The sequence below is a fragment of the Pleurodeles waltl genome, chromosome 12, assembly GCF_031143425.1.
Source record: "Pleurodeles waltl isolate 20211129_DDA chromosome 12, aPleWal1.hap1.20221129, whole genome shotgun sequence".
Lineage (NCBI taxonomy): Eukaryota > Metazoa > Chordata > Amphibia > Caudata > Salamandridae > Pleurodeles > Pleurodeles waltl.
The window spans coordinates 677,446,860-677,461,365 of NC_090451.1; the positions used below are offsets into that span (position 1 = coordinate 677,446,860).

Sequence of the window (14,506 nt, forward strand, 5' to 3'; positions counted from 1 at the left end):
CCGCCACCACAAGGGAGCTCCTATCGGCGGACGAGTCCGTGTCGTTGTTTGGTGATCCGGTGACCGACGTGAAGCTCCCCTCGCCCTTCGTCCCACTGGTGTATTCAGAGTCTGTGGTGTGGCCCTCCATGGCCATGTGGGATGCAGCTCCCTCGTGCTCCGGTGCCACTGTACCTCCGCCTGATGATGCTGATGCACAAAAGAACAGGGAGAGCAGAAAAAGGGGGGGACGACGACAGAAGAAAGACAGGTTGAGTGCATGGCTTCCCACTACCGCTGGCGGACAATACAGACACAGCAGCCCCCTGCACTACGCCGTGCTCTTGGCCTCTACAGATGCAATTCCTGGGATCTGGCCTACATGGCTATGGTGGACATCTGCACACATAGATGACACAGGGGCATGTATACCTGTACTTGGCACTCTACAGAGGTGGGGTGGAGTGCCACATGGCCTGCATTACGGAGGGGCCTAGCCTACGTAACTCGCCCTGGCCTAGGGAAACCCACAGCCCTCCTCCCCCATCCAGACCCCTCCACTGCGCGCAAAGTCCGCAGAATGAGAGTGTACTCACCCCCTTGTGTCTGCTGTGATGCCCTCAAGTGCCCATCCAACTCAGGGTAGGCCACCGCCAGGATCCGGAACATCAGGGGGGTCATGGTGCGACGGGCACCCCTCCCACGTTGGGAGGCCATCCCCAGCTGAGCCTCCACCGTCTTCTTGCTCCAGCGGCGAATGTCCTCCCATCTTTTCCGGCAGTGGGTGCCCCGTCTCTGGTGGACCCCCAGGGTCCGGACTTCCTTGGCGATGGCACGCCAAATGTCCTTCTTCTGGTGGGCGCTGACCTACATAACATGTACAGGGGAAGAAGAGAAGTCATTACCAACTGCACCGCCGATGTGAGTGGCCCCCATCCCTACCCTTGCCATGTGGCACATGCATTCACAGTCCTTCATGTTCCCTGAACTCTGTCCCCTTCCTACTGACATCCAGCCCTCTCCACTCAGGCATAGCCCATACAACATGCTCCCTGTGTACTTACCTGTTGGTCTGGAGGACCGTAGAGTAGGATGTACTGGGGGAGGACCCCGTCCACGAGCTTCTCCAACTCCTGAGCAGTGAAGGCAGGGGTCCTTTCCCCAGACGCAGCAGCCATTGTCTCTTCCAGACCGAGGTCACAGCAGCACTTGCAGTGTAGGTCCTCTCCTGTCGAAGATCAGGTATCGAGTGATTGAACAGATAGAAAATGGCGGTCACGTCTGCGGCGGTGATGTCCGCGGCGGTGCGTCTCATCACCCCCGGCGCACTTCATCATTGGCTCCTGGGACCCATAGGGTCCAATGTTAACCAATGCAGCATTGCGCCGCGGTCTATGACCGCCTCCCGCGATGGTGTACAACGCCAGCGCAGATACCCCACATCCCATTGTCCCACTTTAGAGGTCAGGCAGCCGCCATTTCAGGGGCCCACATGGCTTCATTCACTACTGCGTCACACATACCTAGGCCTACACTCAACACACATACAGGAAGAGTTTTGTATTTGGTGTGGTGTTCTGTGTAGCTGTGGGTACATACCTGGGAATTTGTTGACTCTGTGGTCGCTGTTGTCCTTCCTAGGCACCGTCAGCTGGGACATGTGAGGAGATGGCGGAATCCTCCGGTGTACCGATCGCTGGTGGACCTGTTGACAATGGAGGAGCGACATTTAATCATCACCTACAGGTTTGACCGTGCCACAATCCAGGAACTGTGTACCCAGTTGGAGCCAGACCTGATCTCACCAATCCGCCATCCCACAGGAATCCCCCCTGACGTGCAGGTGCTATCAGTGCTCCATTTCCTTGCAAGTGGGTCTTTTCGGACAACAGTGGCCATGGCATCAGGGATGTCCCAGCCTATGTTTTCCAACTTGTTGTCCAGAGTGATGTCTGCCCTGCTGAAACACGTAAGGAGCTACATCGTTTTCCCTCCGGTGGAGGATTTGGCTACAGTGAAAGGTGACTTCAATGCCCTTGGACATATCCCCAACATCATAGGTGCTATTGATGGCACCCATGTAGCTCTGGTCCCCCCGCAGGAGAGAATAGGTGTACAGGAACCGGAAGAGTTATCATTCTATGAATGTACAGATGGTATGTTTGGCAGACCAGTACATCTCCCAGGTAAATGCTATGTTCCCTGGCTCTGTGCATGACGCCTACATCCTGCGGAATAGCAGTATCCCGTATGTGATGGGTCAACTCCAGAGGCACCGGGTGTGGCTATTAGGGGACTCTGGTTACACCAACCTGTCATGGCTATTGACCCCAGTGAGGAATCCCAGGACCAGGGCAGAGGGACGCTACAATGAGGCCCATGGGCGGACTAGGAGGGTGATCAAACGCACCTTCGGCCTCCTGAAGGCCAGGTTCAGGTGCCTCCATATGACAGGTGGTTCCCTATTCTACTCACCAAAGAAGGTGTGCCAGATCATCATCGCCTGCTCGATGCTTCACAATCTTGCTTTGCGACGCCAGGTGCCTTTTCTGCAGGAGGATGGTCCAGATGGCGGTGTTGTGGCAGCTGTGGAGCCTGTGGACAGTGATGAGGAGGAAGCTGAGGAAGAAGACATAGACAACAGGGAGTCAGTCATACAGCAATAGTTCCAGTGACACACAGGTGAGAACATTTTTTTAACTATTACATTCACTTTCACACTTCTACCTCTATCCTGTCTGTCATTTAGTAGCAGTATTTGGTAACTGAGTTGTACCTTTCCATTACGGTTTCACAGGTGTGGTTACCAACGTGTGTCATCTGCTTGCATCCTTCATGGACTTGTGATGTGTGACATAGGTATATTGGCATTACAATTGAAAACGCATTTTGACACTGTCATTGATAATACAAATTTACCAAATCACAGACTGACTCCAGATTGTTTTGTGCTTCAAGGGTGTTTATTTAAGTGCTCAAAAATGGAGGGGGGTTGTAAAACGGGGATGGGGGATGGTGGAGGACTGTCCATGGCAGAGTCCAGTCTATTCGTCCCACAGGTGCTTTGCCCATATGGGCATAGGAAGTGGAGCTGGGGCAGTTCCAATCTGGACAGGGTAACAAAGTGGGACAGTGGGAGGACAATCATGGTGGTCTCATTTCCTGGCGGGGTCTTGCCATCTTGCTCTGTCCTGTTCCTGGATCTCAGGGACCGCTTGCGGGGTGGTTCTCAGTCTGCAGGGGGTGGGGTGCTGGTGTGGTGGTCCTGTGGCGGGGCGTCCTGTCCACTAGCGCCGGCGGAGGTGGTGGGCAGTTCATCGTCCAGGCTAGTGTCAGGGGCCCCTTGGAGTGCCACGGTGTCCCTCAAGGTCTTTTGTATGTCCTTCAGCACCCCTACGATGGTGCCCAGGGCGGAACTGATGGTTCTGAGCTCCTCCCTGAACCCCAAATACTGCTCCGCCTGCAGGTGCTGGGTCTCCTGAAACTTGGCCAGGACCGTTGCCATCGTCTCCTGGGAGTGGTGGTATGCTCCCATGATGGAGGAGAGGGCCTCAAGGAGAGTGGGTTCCCTTGGCCTGTCCGCCCCCTGTCGCACAGCAGCCCTCCCAGTTCCCCTTTGTTCCTGTGCCTCCGTCCCCTGGACCCTGTGCCCACTACCACTGCCCCCAGGACCCTGTTGTTGTTGGGGTGGTGGGTTAGCCTGGGTTCCCTGTAGTGGTGGACACACCGCTGATTGACGTGTCCTGGGTAGGGAGGTATGGGCCTGCTGGGTGGGGGCTGTGCTGGTGTTACCAGAGGGTGGAAGGTCAGTGTTGGGCTGTGCCTGTGCGAGGGGAACCGACTGTCCCGAGGCCCACGATGGTCCGGGCTGGTCATCTGGATCCAGTTGGCCAGAGCTGCTGTCGTCACTATGGGCCTCTTCTGTGGGTGGAGTGGAGATGTCTGGACCCTCCTGTGTGGTGACGTTCCATAGTGGTCCTGCAGGGGTATAAGAGCATGATTATTGCATGTGTGTGTGTCATGGTGTGCAATGGGTGGGTGTGCGTGTACCCCAGTGCAAGCATTCCTGTGTGGGGGTTTGTGTGATGATGGTTAGGGGGTTGTTATGGGTATGTGCAGTGAGCATGCTTTAGTGAGGGGTGACCATGCTTAGTTGTGTCATGCAGGGCTTGGTGTTGGGATGGGTGGTTTGTGTTCTTAGTACATTAGTGAGGAGTTGGAGTGATAGGGGAGGGTGTGAGGGTGGAGGTGTGTGACAGCATGCAGGTAGGGTGGGGGATATGATAGTTAAGATTTTACTTACCAGTGTCCATTCCTCCACCGACTCCTCCCAGGCCCTCTGGATGCATGATGGTCAAGACTTGCTCCTCCCATGTTGTTAGTTGTGGGAGAGGAGGTGGGGGTCCGCCGCCAGTCCGCTGTACCGCGATGTTGTGCCTGGAGACCACAGAACGCACCTTCCCCGGTAGGTCGTTCCACCTCTTCCTGATGTCCTCCCGATTTCTTGGATGCTGTCCCGTAGCGTTGACCCTGTCCACAATTCTGCGCCATAGCTCCATCTTCCTGGCTATGGAGGTGTGCTGCACCTGTGAGCCAAATAGCTGTGGCTCTACCCGTAGGATTTCCTCCACCATGACCCTGAGCTCCTCCTCGGAAAACCTGGGGTGTCTTTGGCGTGACATGGGGTGGTGTGGGTGATGTGTGGGGTGGTGTATGTGTTGATGTGTGTGGTGATGTGTAGTGGTGTGTGGTGTTTTGTGCGTGGAAAGTTGTATGGGTGATGGTGTTGTGTGCCTCTGTGTGGTGGGGTTCTCAATTGCTGTGCTCTCTGTCTCTCGGCTTCCTCAAGATTTCTGGTCGTAGGGGTTTGTGGGTGATGTGGGTGTGTGTTTTATATTGTGTTGGGTGTGTGGGAGTGGTGTTTTTATGTGTATCAGGTGTGTGTATTTTGAATTGTCCAATGTGGCGGTGTTTTGGAGATGTGTGTGTACCGGCAATGGAATACCGCGGTTGAAAGACCGCCGCGTGGATTCGTGGGCCGTGATAGCATGGGCGTGTTTCTGTTGGTGAGACGGTGGAGGAATTGTTTTCACCAGTTTAACACTGACCTTTGGTGTGGCGGACTTGTGTGGGTGTCTGAATTTCGGCGGATTCCGAGATGTGTGTCATAATAGCTGTGGCGAAATTCCGCGGCCGCGGCGGTGTATTGGCGGTCTTCTGTACGGCGGTAAGCGGCTTTTACCGCCAATGTTGTAATGACCCCCTGTGTTTTCTTGGTTAGGAACTAGTTTAATTCTGGCAGGAAAGAGACCCCACTGAGGTAACAGGGTTTCTTGTGCTATAAATTTATGCGAAAATTGTCCTGCACACTGCACCATTTTGGACTTATTTTTAGACATTTCTGGGGGGGTTCCCATAGTGCTCACTAAAAAAATTGGACTTGCTTTCCTGAACAGCCTATTTCAATGTAGGTATTTATGCCCTACCACTGCTGATCTTGAGCACCAGTCATAACCTTTTAAAATATATCCCTTCGTCAATCTGATGACATACAGAATTTCATTTCATAAAAAAACCTAAGTTAAATATATTACAACCTACAATTCTTGAATGAATATGTGTAATGCACTTTTGCAGATGAAAGTGCTGCTTCAGTGCTCAAAAGGTCAAGGACCTTTAGTGTATGGGGGTGGGGGGAGGAATTGAAAATAAAAGGGCAGAGTTCATCAGTTAAAGAAAAGTGAGACGATTTGGGTTTTGAGCACCTATTGAAAGGTGCGGCAGTTTTCGCAATTTGTTTACCGGAAGCCATCACAATGAAACTGCACCCAGCAATCAATTATTGGTGGAATTTTGGTACTTCCAGACAGGTGCATTCCAAAGTCTTAGATGTTATTCGGTTCAGGTGTATTTCCAGTGAACTTGGACTGTGGGCTGACAAGTAAGAGGGGGAATTTAAGTAATTGGCCTTTTTGAAGTACAAATAGGCCGTATCGCTACTTTGTGTTAAATTGCCTCCATCCTTTGTTCAATGGATGGACCCATGGCGTACCAACACTATCACTCATGGATTGTGACTAAAGCTAGAGTTACAATGATTGTCATACCTGGACTTGGATAACAAAAAGAAAAACACCTCCTTGAGCCTGAGGAATGTTTTTTATTTCTCCATACAATTCACATTTTGAAATTTTGCTTGCTGCTCTATGTTACCCTATTTGATTGTGAATCTGCCCCTATTTCTCTGATTTAGGGAACAAATAAGCTTCACTTGAAAATGTGTGATCCTTTGATCACATACTTAGGCTTACTCATTAGGTTTTGGGGTTTCATTGCTTCAGTTTTCGTTTTGCTTACATTATTATAGTCCTTGGTTACAATTTAACTGTGTGTATCTATTTGCTCTAGTTGAGTTTTCTTCTGTATTCCACTGCCTGCACCTTTCTATACAAGTTTATTGCTTTATTTTATTTAGGTACAGCTTTGGACATGGAAAAGGTTCTTCATAGCTACGTTCTGCTTTTTTGTTTTAAGTCTCCTTTAACAAGAAAAATGGCTAAAAGGCAACAGGAGCAGAAGTATAAAAAGAAAGAAATTACCGCAAAGTTTGTGAATGGTTTGACTCTTCAATAACCAATCACGAAGTACTTTGTGTTAAAATATACAAAAAACTCAAAGAATCACACTTCGAAGATCTGGGTCCCTATCTTTCCATAAGAATATTTTTCAGACTGTTAGCTGCCTGGCTCTATAATATATGACCTCTTATCTGGCAGTTCCAGGGGTCAAGGGTTTTCTCACAGAGATGACAGGGCAAAGTCGGGGTAAACAGCTTGTGAAAAAAAGTGAAATATTACCAAACGCCAAAAGAATAGAACTGTAGAGACTAGTTCTTAGGTTGTACAGTGGATGACATAGAAGGAAAGCTAACTTTCAAAAGCATTTTGGAAAAAGTTAAAAAAGACACTTTCCAAGATAAAATGAAGCTTAAAGTTGTCTTCTAACCTGGAGGACTGGACAAATAAAGCCCTAAGGCAGAGCCACCTTTCAGTGCATAACTTTCCCAATTTATTTTGCTGCCAGCTGCGCAGTATACCTTCAGGTCACCCATGTCCCATCATTTGTAAACATTGTTGCACATCCTCCATTGACCAACAGTGACATGTAAATATGCCTGCTGTCATATTAACTTCCGGCTAACTCTAATATTACTTCTCAATGTATTTAGGTGCCCACCTCGGTGTGCAGTCCCAGCTGCCCTCTGGGCACGAGGAAAGCGGGGAGAGAAGGTGAACCCGCCTGCTGCTTCCAGTGCGTGCAGTGTCCTCCAGGGGAAATATCCAATCAGACAGGTATGGAGCAAGAGCCAATCAAGAACTTCAAGAGCAGCATTTCATTCAGAAACTGTGCACCCTGCCCAGGTGTCTAGATCTCGTGTAAACGTGTCTAAAACATATGGGTAAAGTGACACTGCTGATCTCACAATTATAAAATGCTAATTCACAAGCAGCACCAAGCACACAAATCCAAGTGAGCATGGCTCAACCCTAGCTGAAAGACTGTAAGCCTGGACAGCATGCTAAACTTCTATCTAGTGGCTACATAATGTTATTAACAACATTTATTTAAAACAAAAAGTGTCTGAAGTTAAAGGACAAAGCGCATAGACACCTACAGCTTGAAGGGGGACTGACAACTGGTTCCTGAATGGTAAAAGATTTGAATGACACAGAGGCTTCTGTAGGAGTAAAGCTTCGCCTGTAGAGAGAGATTGGGTGATCGCGAGCGTAAATGACCTGAAAGTTTGCAAACTCCCATAAATGTGCTTGAGTTTGGGTATTCACAAACCATTTTCCAAGCCTTCTCTCTCTGTAAGTGACTGCTGATATGGTTTGGAGAGTTTGAAGTGCTTGTTGATGGATACTTTCCAGAAATTTGGCTGGGTAGGGAAGGAGGGATACAGTCGATAACTAGCAAGTTTGGTTGGGTCATCCAAGGTATTCTTTAGAAAGGCATTGATGGGTGCATGTTTCCATGGTTCAAGAAAGGTGGCTGTACTGATGGAGTTGTTGAGAACGGGGATGATGGGGATCGCTCCATTGTCAAAGGCACAGTGGGTGTAGGGATCTGCCAGGGCCCCCCATTGAGTGGTATTCATGATAGTTGGGGTCTTCCCTATGCAAATAGTGTCCCATGTTGTGATTGTGGTGTCTTTGTTTGTCCCTGGTAGACTTATGGAGAGGGTCAGAGGGTCTGGTTGCGGGGGAGAAGTTGCTTGTACTACAAGAATAACTACATTAGAAAATACATACATACGGTAGAATATGACCTTGCATCAAAATATACTACGAGGAGTGTTTTTAAAGTAGCTAGTTGGTGAAGTGCAGCCCTAAACGTTTTAAGTGTTTTGAACTTGGAGGTATGCTGGACAGTGTCTAAAGTAGTCTCTTGTGTAATGAAACACAATTGGCTTTGCAAGGGATGACAGGTGATATTGAATGTTGAATGACAAGCTGTGGAACCAGTTAACAAGAATTATGTACACCTGTTAATAGTGCAGTATTTGATTCATATATTACTCAATATCAAAATCGGTTTCATTTTATGCTATATAAATTAATGAAAAGTATTAATAGTACCCTCTGTTGGCATAACCCATCCAGGGAGCCCAAGAGGTATAAAGCAAGCAGGCCACAAGGCCTTCAAGAGTGGGGCTTACTTGACAGGTGGGCAATAGAGCTGCCATGCGTAAGGCTAGTCTATTCAAGCCTGGCACGCCAGCACCTGGGCCACTTTCAAAAGAGCAGTTTACCCTGCATGTAATGAGTGATAAGAAGAAGTCAAAGGAGTGATCCCCACCAGTGGAAAGCAGTGGGGTAAGGTAAATCTCAAATACACACAGCTTTAAAGAAAATACATGTTGACTAACCACAGTCAGGAATCACTATATGTAAAGTCTAAGAAAATGGGAGAAAATGAAATGGTTACATTAGGGAGAAGCATCATAGATCTCTATCGCTAGGTGTTTTGAAGTACAATCATAACCCTACACCAATAATGCTGGACGTCTGCCAATTCTGTGGAATGTAAAATTAGAGTTTTTGCTGTGAGCTAATTCAAATTACAGACCTCTAAGTTTGGAAGACTTGGTTAGGTATGCAGGATGTAAAGTATTGACCTGCAGGCCATAACAATTGCAAGCCAGACGTGTTAACTAACTGAAACATCTTGCATTCAGTGGATGCAAAACACTGCTACCAAAGTGATAACAGCAAGCTTCAAATGTCAGGGTCACTTTTGTATAAACACGTGGCTGCTTTAAACTGTTCCCAAATCTCTTAAAAGAATGTCTTGATCATTTGCACATTTATTTTGTCAGCAAAAATATGAAAAGCACACATTGAAATAAGAAGATCAAAATAGGAGTGTCAGAACTTGGTGGTTGAGGCCTTTTTACTCCTGATTTCCTGGGGCATAAACTATTACGGATCGCGCTCAACTTGGCCAAGTACCACTTCTGCCCATGACTCTCTGTGGTAGCTGTGGTGGAGCAGTCAAGGCTTTCTCAGGGGTGGGGAATGTAGATACAGGTCAGTGAACATGACTCATAACTCAAAGTGCAAACAGTACGAACAATAAATAAGTGACTAGCCAAATGCTTGCTTTTATAAGAAACTAGTATTTTTTCTAACTCTTAACATGGAAAGATATGTGACATTCAAATGCAACAACACAGTCCCCATATAAGTCAGGGCTCTAATAGTTGTTAGTTGAATCCCTGTCACACCCTCCTTTGTATAATATGTTCAGGGTTATTCCCCATTCACTGGTGGACGCATCAGGAAATGTAAACAATCAGGCCATTTTCAAGAGTTCTCCTTGTTAACATTTTAGTAATGTAGGGTCTGACTTAGAACTCGGTGGACGGATTACTCTGTTACAACTGTGACGGATATCCTGTCCGCCAAAATCTAAATCCCATAGGATGGAATAGGATTTATATTTTGGTGGACGGGATATCTGTCATCGTTTTGTTGGAATAACCTGTCCACCGAGTTCTAAATCAGGCCCGTAGACAAAATTGTCTGTGGTTACACAGCACCGTTAGCAGTGAGTTTCCCTGGCGCCAACTGGTCCAGTTCACTTATTACCTGTTCCTACAGCATCAGCGATGCAGCAAGCACCTTCAAACATGCACCCAGAGTTCTGCTAAGTTTGGAGAAGTCAGGCTCCTTGTGACCCATGCAGCAGCATCTGATGACACAGGCTCCCTCTCCTAAGCCGCACTGCCAGAGGTCTTCCAGTTCCCTGCTTTTGAAGATGCAGTAACTTGACTTTGCTCATCAGGGGGGAAGAAATGCTTTCTTCAGCTCCCGCCTGGAACCAGTGAGGGTGTGATGTTTTCCACAGCATCTCCTGCAGTCCTCAGTGGTTAGTCAGGGGCAGTTCCCTCACAACACAGGTCAATACCCGCAGATCGTAGCATCACTCTCTCCTTCAGGCGGCAGCAACGTTGGTACCAACAGCCCCTGCTGACATATGGGGTTGCCACGATATATGGTTACATGAGTGAAGACTTTCCCAGCGCACCAGCCCCAGCCCAGACAGCCACAAGTCTTGACCCTCCTGGAAGCGGTAATATTACCAGTGGCCCCCCTCTGGCATGCGTGGTAACTGCAGCATGGTGGTACGGACATAGCAAGACCTGCACGGTACTCAACAAATGGCTCAATCTACAGTGGCCCTCCTGGCAGGTGGGGCTCACCGAAAACAATCTTGCACACAGGTTATGGCCCAATTGGAGTACAGCCGAATTCTCACACCTCACACAGAGAATGCTCACGCTTCGAATGTTTCCTCTTCCTCACAGAGCACACTGGTCTTGACAAGCAGGCTGGCCCTGGGGCTCCAGAGCAGGTAGTCTTGGTATCCCTGGGTGATGTCCCCTGACTCAGCTGGAGACAGGCAGGCCTTGGGCCCCAGTACTGGTCTCAGGCAGATGTCTCACAGAGCTTCCTCTTTTCGCACAGCCCTTCTGGCTGATTGTCAGATGACAAATATTTTGGGGGCTCAACCTCCCCTTCTTATATTCCTTTTCCAGACAACAAATGTGATTTAGGGTCTGGATCTTTGAAGTTTTATATTGGGATTCTGCTTGTTTTAAAGCGGACACTTCTCCTTTTCACCTTCCTTCATGAAAGATGTCTGTCACAGCAGGCTTGACTTCTAAGCTGATTGCCCACAACACAATTCATGGGAGTGACCAGAGCTCACAGAAGGATGTCGGCCACTGTGATATGTGCATCAAAATGTTAATCCCAAACCCTCAGCCCTACTTTTTATGATTCTCTTATCAGCCCCATCTCCCTTCCTGAGATGTGTCCAGGCTTCCTTTTTGTGATCTATCACTGAATCAAAGAGCAGTCTTTTGAAATGGAAAGGTGTGTCTCTTCCTTGTCCCACCAGTGTGTCCCCACCCTGGGCACAGGAATACAGGAGGTTCTCCTCCTCCTCCTCCTCAAGTCTTTACCAGGGAGGCCTAGGTTTCCCAAAATGGAACCCAGGGTCCTCCATATAATGTACCATTGCAGGCAGACTCACTCAGTGTACTTTAACAGCACAATTTCAGACCAGCGCTATTACACCCATGCATTGTACACTTATATGTTCTCATGCATTTAGCACATACACTCAGTCTGTGCGCACTCTTCGGCACTGAAGCTTTTCTACACTTAACTATGGTGTGTTCTTTACAAACACACACACTGCCAGCACACATTCATTCACTTTGTGAGCGGTGCACAACATTTCGCCCTTCATGTATTGTACTCCACACAAGCACACATACAATCAGCACATGCTTTCTCCACACATGCACTGCACAGCACTACATCTCTTCTGTAATGTATGCCTGTCAGGCATACATACACCCAGTGCATGTACTTGCCACATATTCTCTGTGCAGTACTGCTCCATCCATGTGCTGTACCATTTTCAGGCACACATATAATTAAGCAGAATCTCTGCTCCTTTGCTGCGCAGCACTCCACAACTAACCTGATTTAGGTCAAGGGTGAGTAAGCACACAGCAGAGGAAGCTTTGAAAAGGTGAGTGAGCCTGTAGGCCTCACTCAAGTGACACAGGGTAGAAAGGTTCTGTTCACTACTACTGATCACTACACGATATACTGCCACCACTGTGCTCATGCTGCTTAACTCCTGGTGAAGGCATTAGCCTTCCACTAATATTAGGGCAGTGCTTTGAGCTCTCCTCCCGGTCCAACAAGACTGGAATCCAGGAGACAGGCTTATGTGATGGTGCACACACATGAGCCATGTTCATCTATGACAGTGGTCACCACCCTATGGTGCGGGGAACCCTGGTGGTCTGCGAATCCTCCTGACTCTGTGACTGCTTAGTAAATTTAATAATATTAACCTATTAGTACAGTGTATATAAATAAAATGGCTAAATGTTACTTTAAAATTTTAAAATGTACATTAGATGGCAAGGAATTTGAAACTAGAAGCTCAAAATGACATAAGTATTCTCAGATTGATTTGTAGAAGAAGTGCATGTGCATCAAACAGATGAGAGTATGGACAATGTGTGGCTTCAATTGAATCTAGAAAAACTCCAACCTTCCCATTAAAGTTATATTTTTATATCTTTTATTTTTTATTTGTGTGCAAATTAAATAGAATGCGTTATCATTTGTGTTTGATGGGATGCATGTTTCTGGAATTTTTGTTAATTGTGTTGTGGTTCAAATCATCAACAATGCTTAGCCCGAGGTCCGCTGCTTTTAGTAATGATTCATTCGTGGGTCCTAGGATTTCAATAATGATTTAGTGTAGGTCCCAGGTACCAGTGATAATAACATGTCAGTTCAACAAAAGTCAAATGGTTAAGAACAACTGGCCTATGACAAAAAATCATCAGCATTTAGGATCCGGACAACACAACAGTTGGGCACTCAGGGCAGGGTACAAGTCTTTTACTATTCAGAGGATGTTTCCATCCCAACAAGGAGAAAAAATTATCCAGGAATCTTGCTACAACGTATAGACCTCTCTGCCAGTTAATTTCAGGGAAAAAACATATTGAAATTCAAAAGACTTTCTATGAACATGTTTTTAGTCACAATGCAAATCCACATCATGATAAAGCAATACATAAGATATAAATGTAGTTACTACATAAGCATACAACGTAAGCTGCCTGAGCAGTAATCAGGCCCTAAGTGACAATCCTGTTTGCTTTCTGTTTCAGATTCTGTTGAGTGTTTGAAATGCCCCTGGGACCACTGGCCCAACAAAAAGCAAGACAAGTGCATCAAGAAGACGACTGAATTTCTCTCTTATGAGGAGCCATTAGGAGCTACATTAACTGCAACCAGCATTTGTTCCTCAGCAATTCCTGTTATCATCCTAGCACTCTTTATCCATCACAGGAACACTCCAATAGTCAGAGCCAACAACCGCTCACTCAGCTACCTCCTTCTCATGTCCCTCAGCTTGTGCTTTCTCTGTTCATTGACTTTTATTGGTTACCCCACCCTAGGTAAATGCCTCTTCCGCCAGGCTGGCTTTGGTGTCATCTTTTCTCTTTGTGTCTCTTGCATTTTGGCCAAAACCATCACGGTGGTCATCGCATTCAATGCCACTAAACCCAATAGCAACTTAAGGAGGTGGATAGGACCGCAAATGTCCTATACGGTCATCAGCATCTGTACACTCCTTCAGGTTCTTCTGTGTATCTCTTGGCTAAGTATCTCTCCTCCTTTCTCTGAGATTAACACTTATTCACAGCCTGGAAAAATAATAATTGAATGTAACGAAGGCTCATCCTTAGCTTTCTGGTGCATGCTAGCATATCTTGGACTTTTGGCTACTGTGAGTTTCATAGTGGCCTTCTTTGCAAGAAAATTGCCTGACAGCTTCAATGAGGCTAAATTTATTACTTTCAGCATGCTTGCTTTTCTCAGCGTTTGGATATCATTTATTCCAGCCTATTTGAGTACTCATGGCAAGTACATGGTGGCCATGGAGATATTTGCCATTCTGTCTTCCAGTTGTTCCCTTGTCTTCTGCATATTTTTCATCAAATGTTACATTATCCTGCTGAAGCCTGAGATGAATTCCAAAACCTATCTGATGGGCAAGTGAACGAATAGCCAGCATAACCATCATGGATTTTGTTGTTTAATATAAATGCTATATTTTGAAAACTATCATAGCAATATCCATTACACCCACTCTTCATATGTGAATATATCATCTTCAGCTATGGTATGTAAAACATATTTCCATTTATCTTGTGCTGAGCCACAAGCCTCACCTGTCCCTCTACAGTAGAAGCCCTTAATGCTCTTAAACATATTTTACAAAATGTTCCATCTGTAGTCAAAATACACTACTTCAGTCATAAATACTAGAAGCATAAACACATTTATGAATTGCATGCTATTATTAGAAGTGGGGCAATATATTAATTAGGTTCTGCAACGGAATAATTATAATTTCA

The 14,506-nt window shown here is 46.8% G+C and overlaps 1 protein-coding gene across 1 annotated transcript in view; it reads left to right on the plus strand.

Moving 5' to 3' along the window:
• The window catches only part of LOC138267236 (extracellular calcium-sensing receptor-like), a 42,507-nt gene extending 28,359 nt beyond the window's left edge, over nt 1-14,148 (plus strand). Inside the window, exons 5-6 of the mRNA XM_069216092.1 lie at nt 7,208-7,331; nt 13,253-14,148. Of these exons, the coding sequence (XP_069072193.1) occupies nt 7,208-7,331; nt 13,253-14,148 (1,020 nt within the window). The remainder of the gene's footprint in view (nt 1-7,207; nt 7,332-13,252) is intronic.
• The last annotated feature ends 358 nt before the right edge of the window (nt 14,149-14,506 follow it).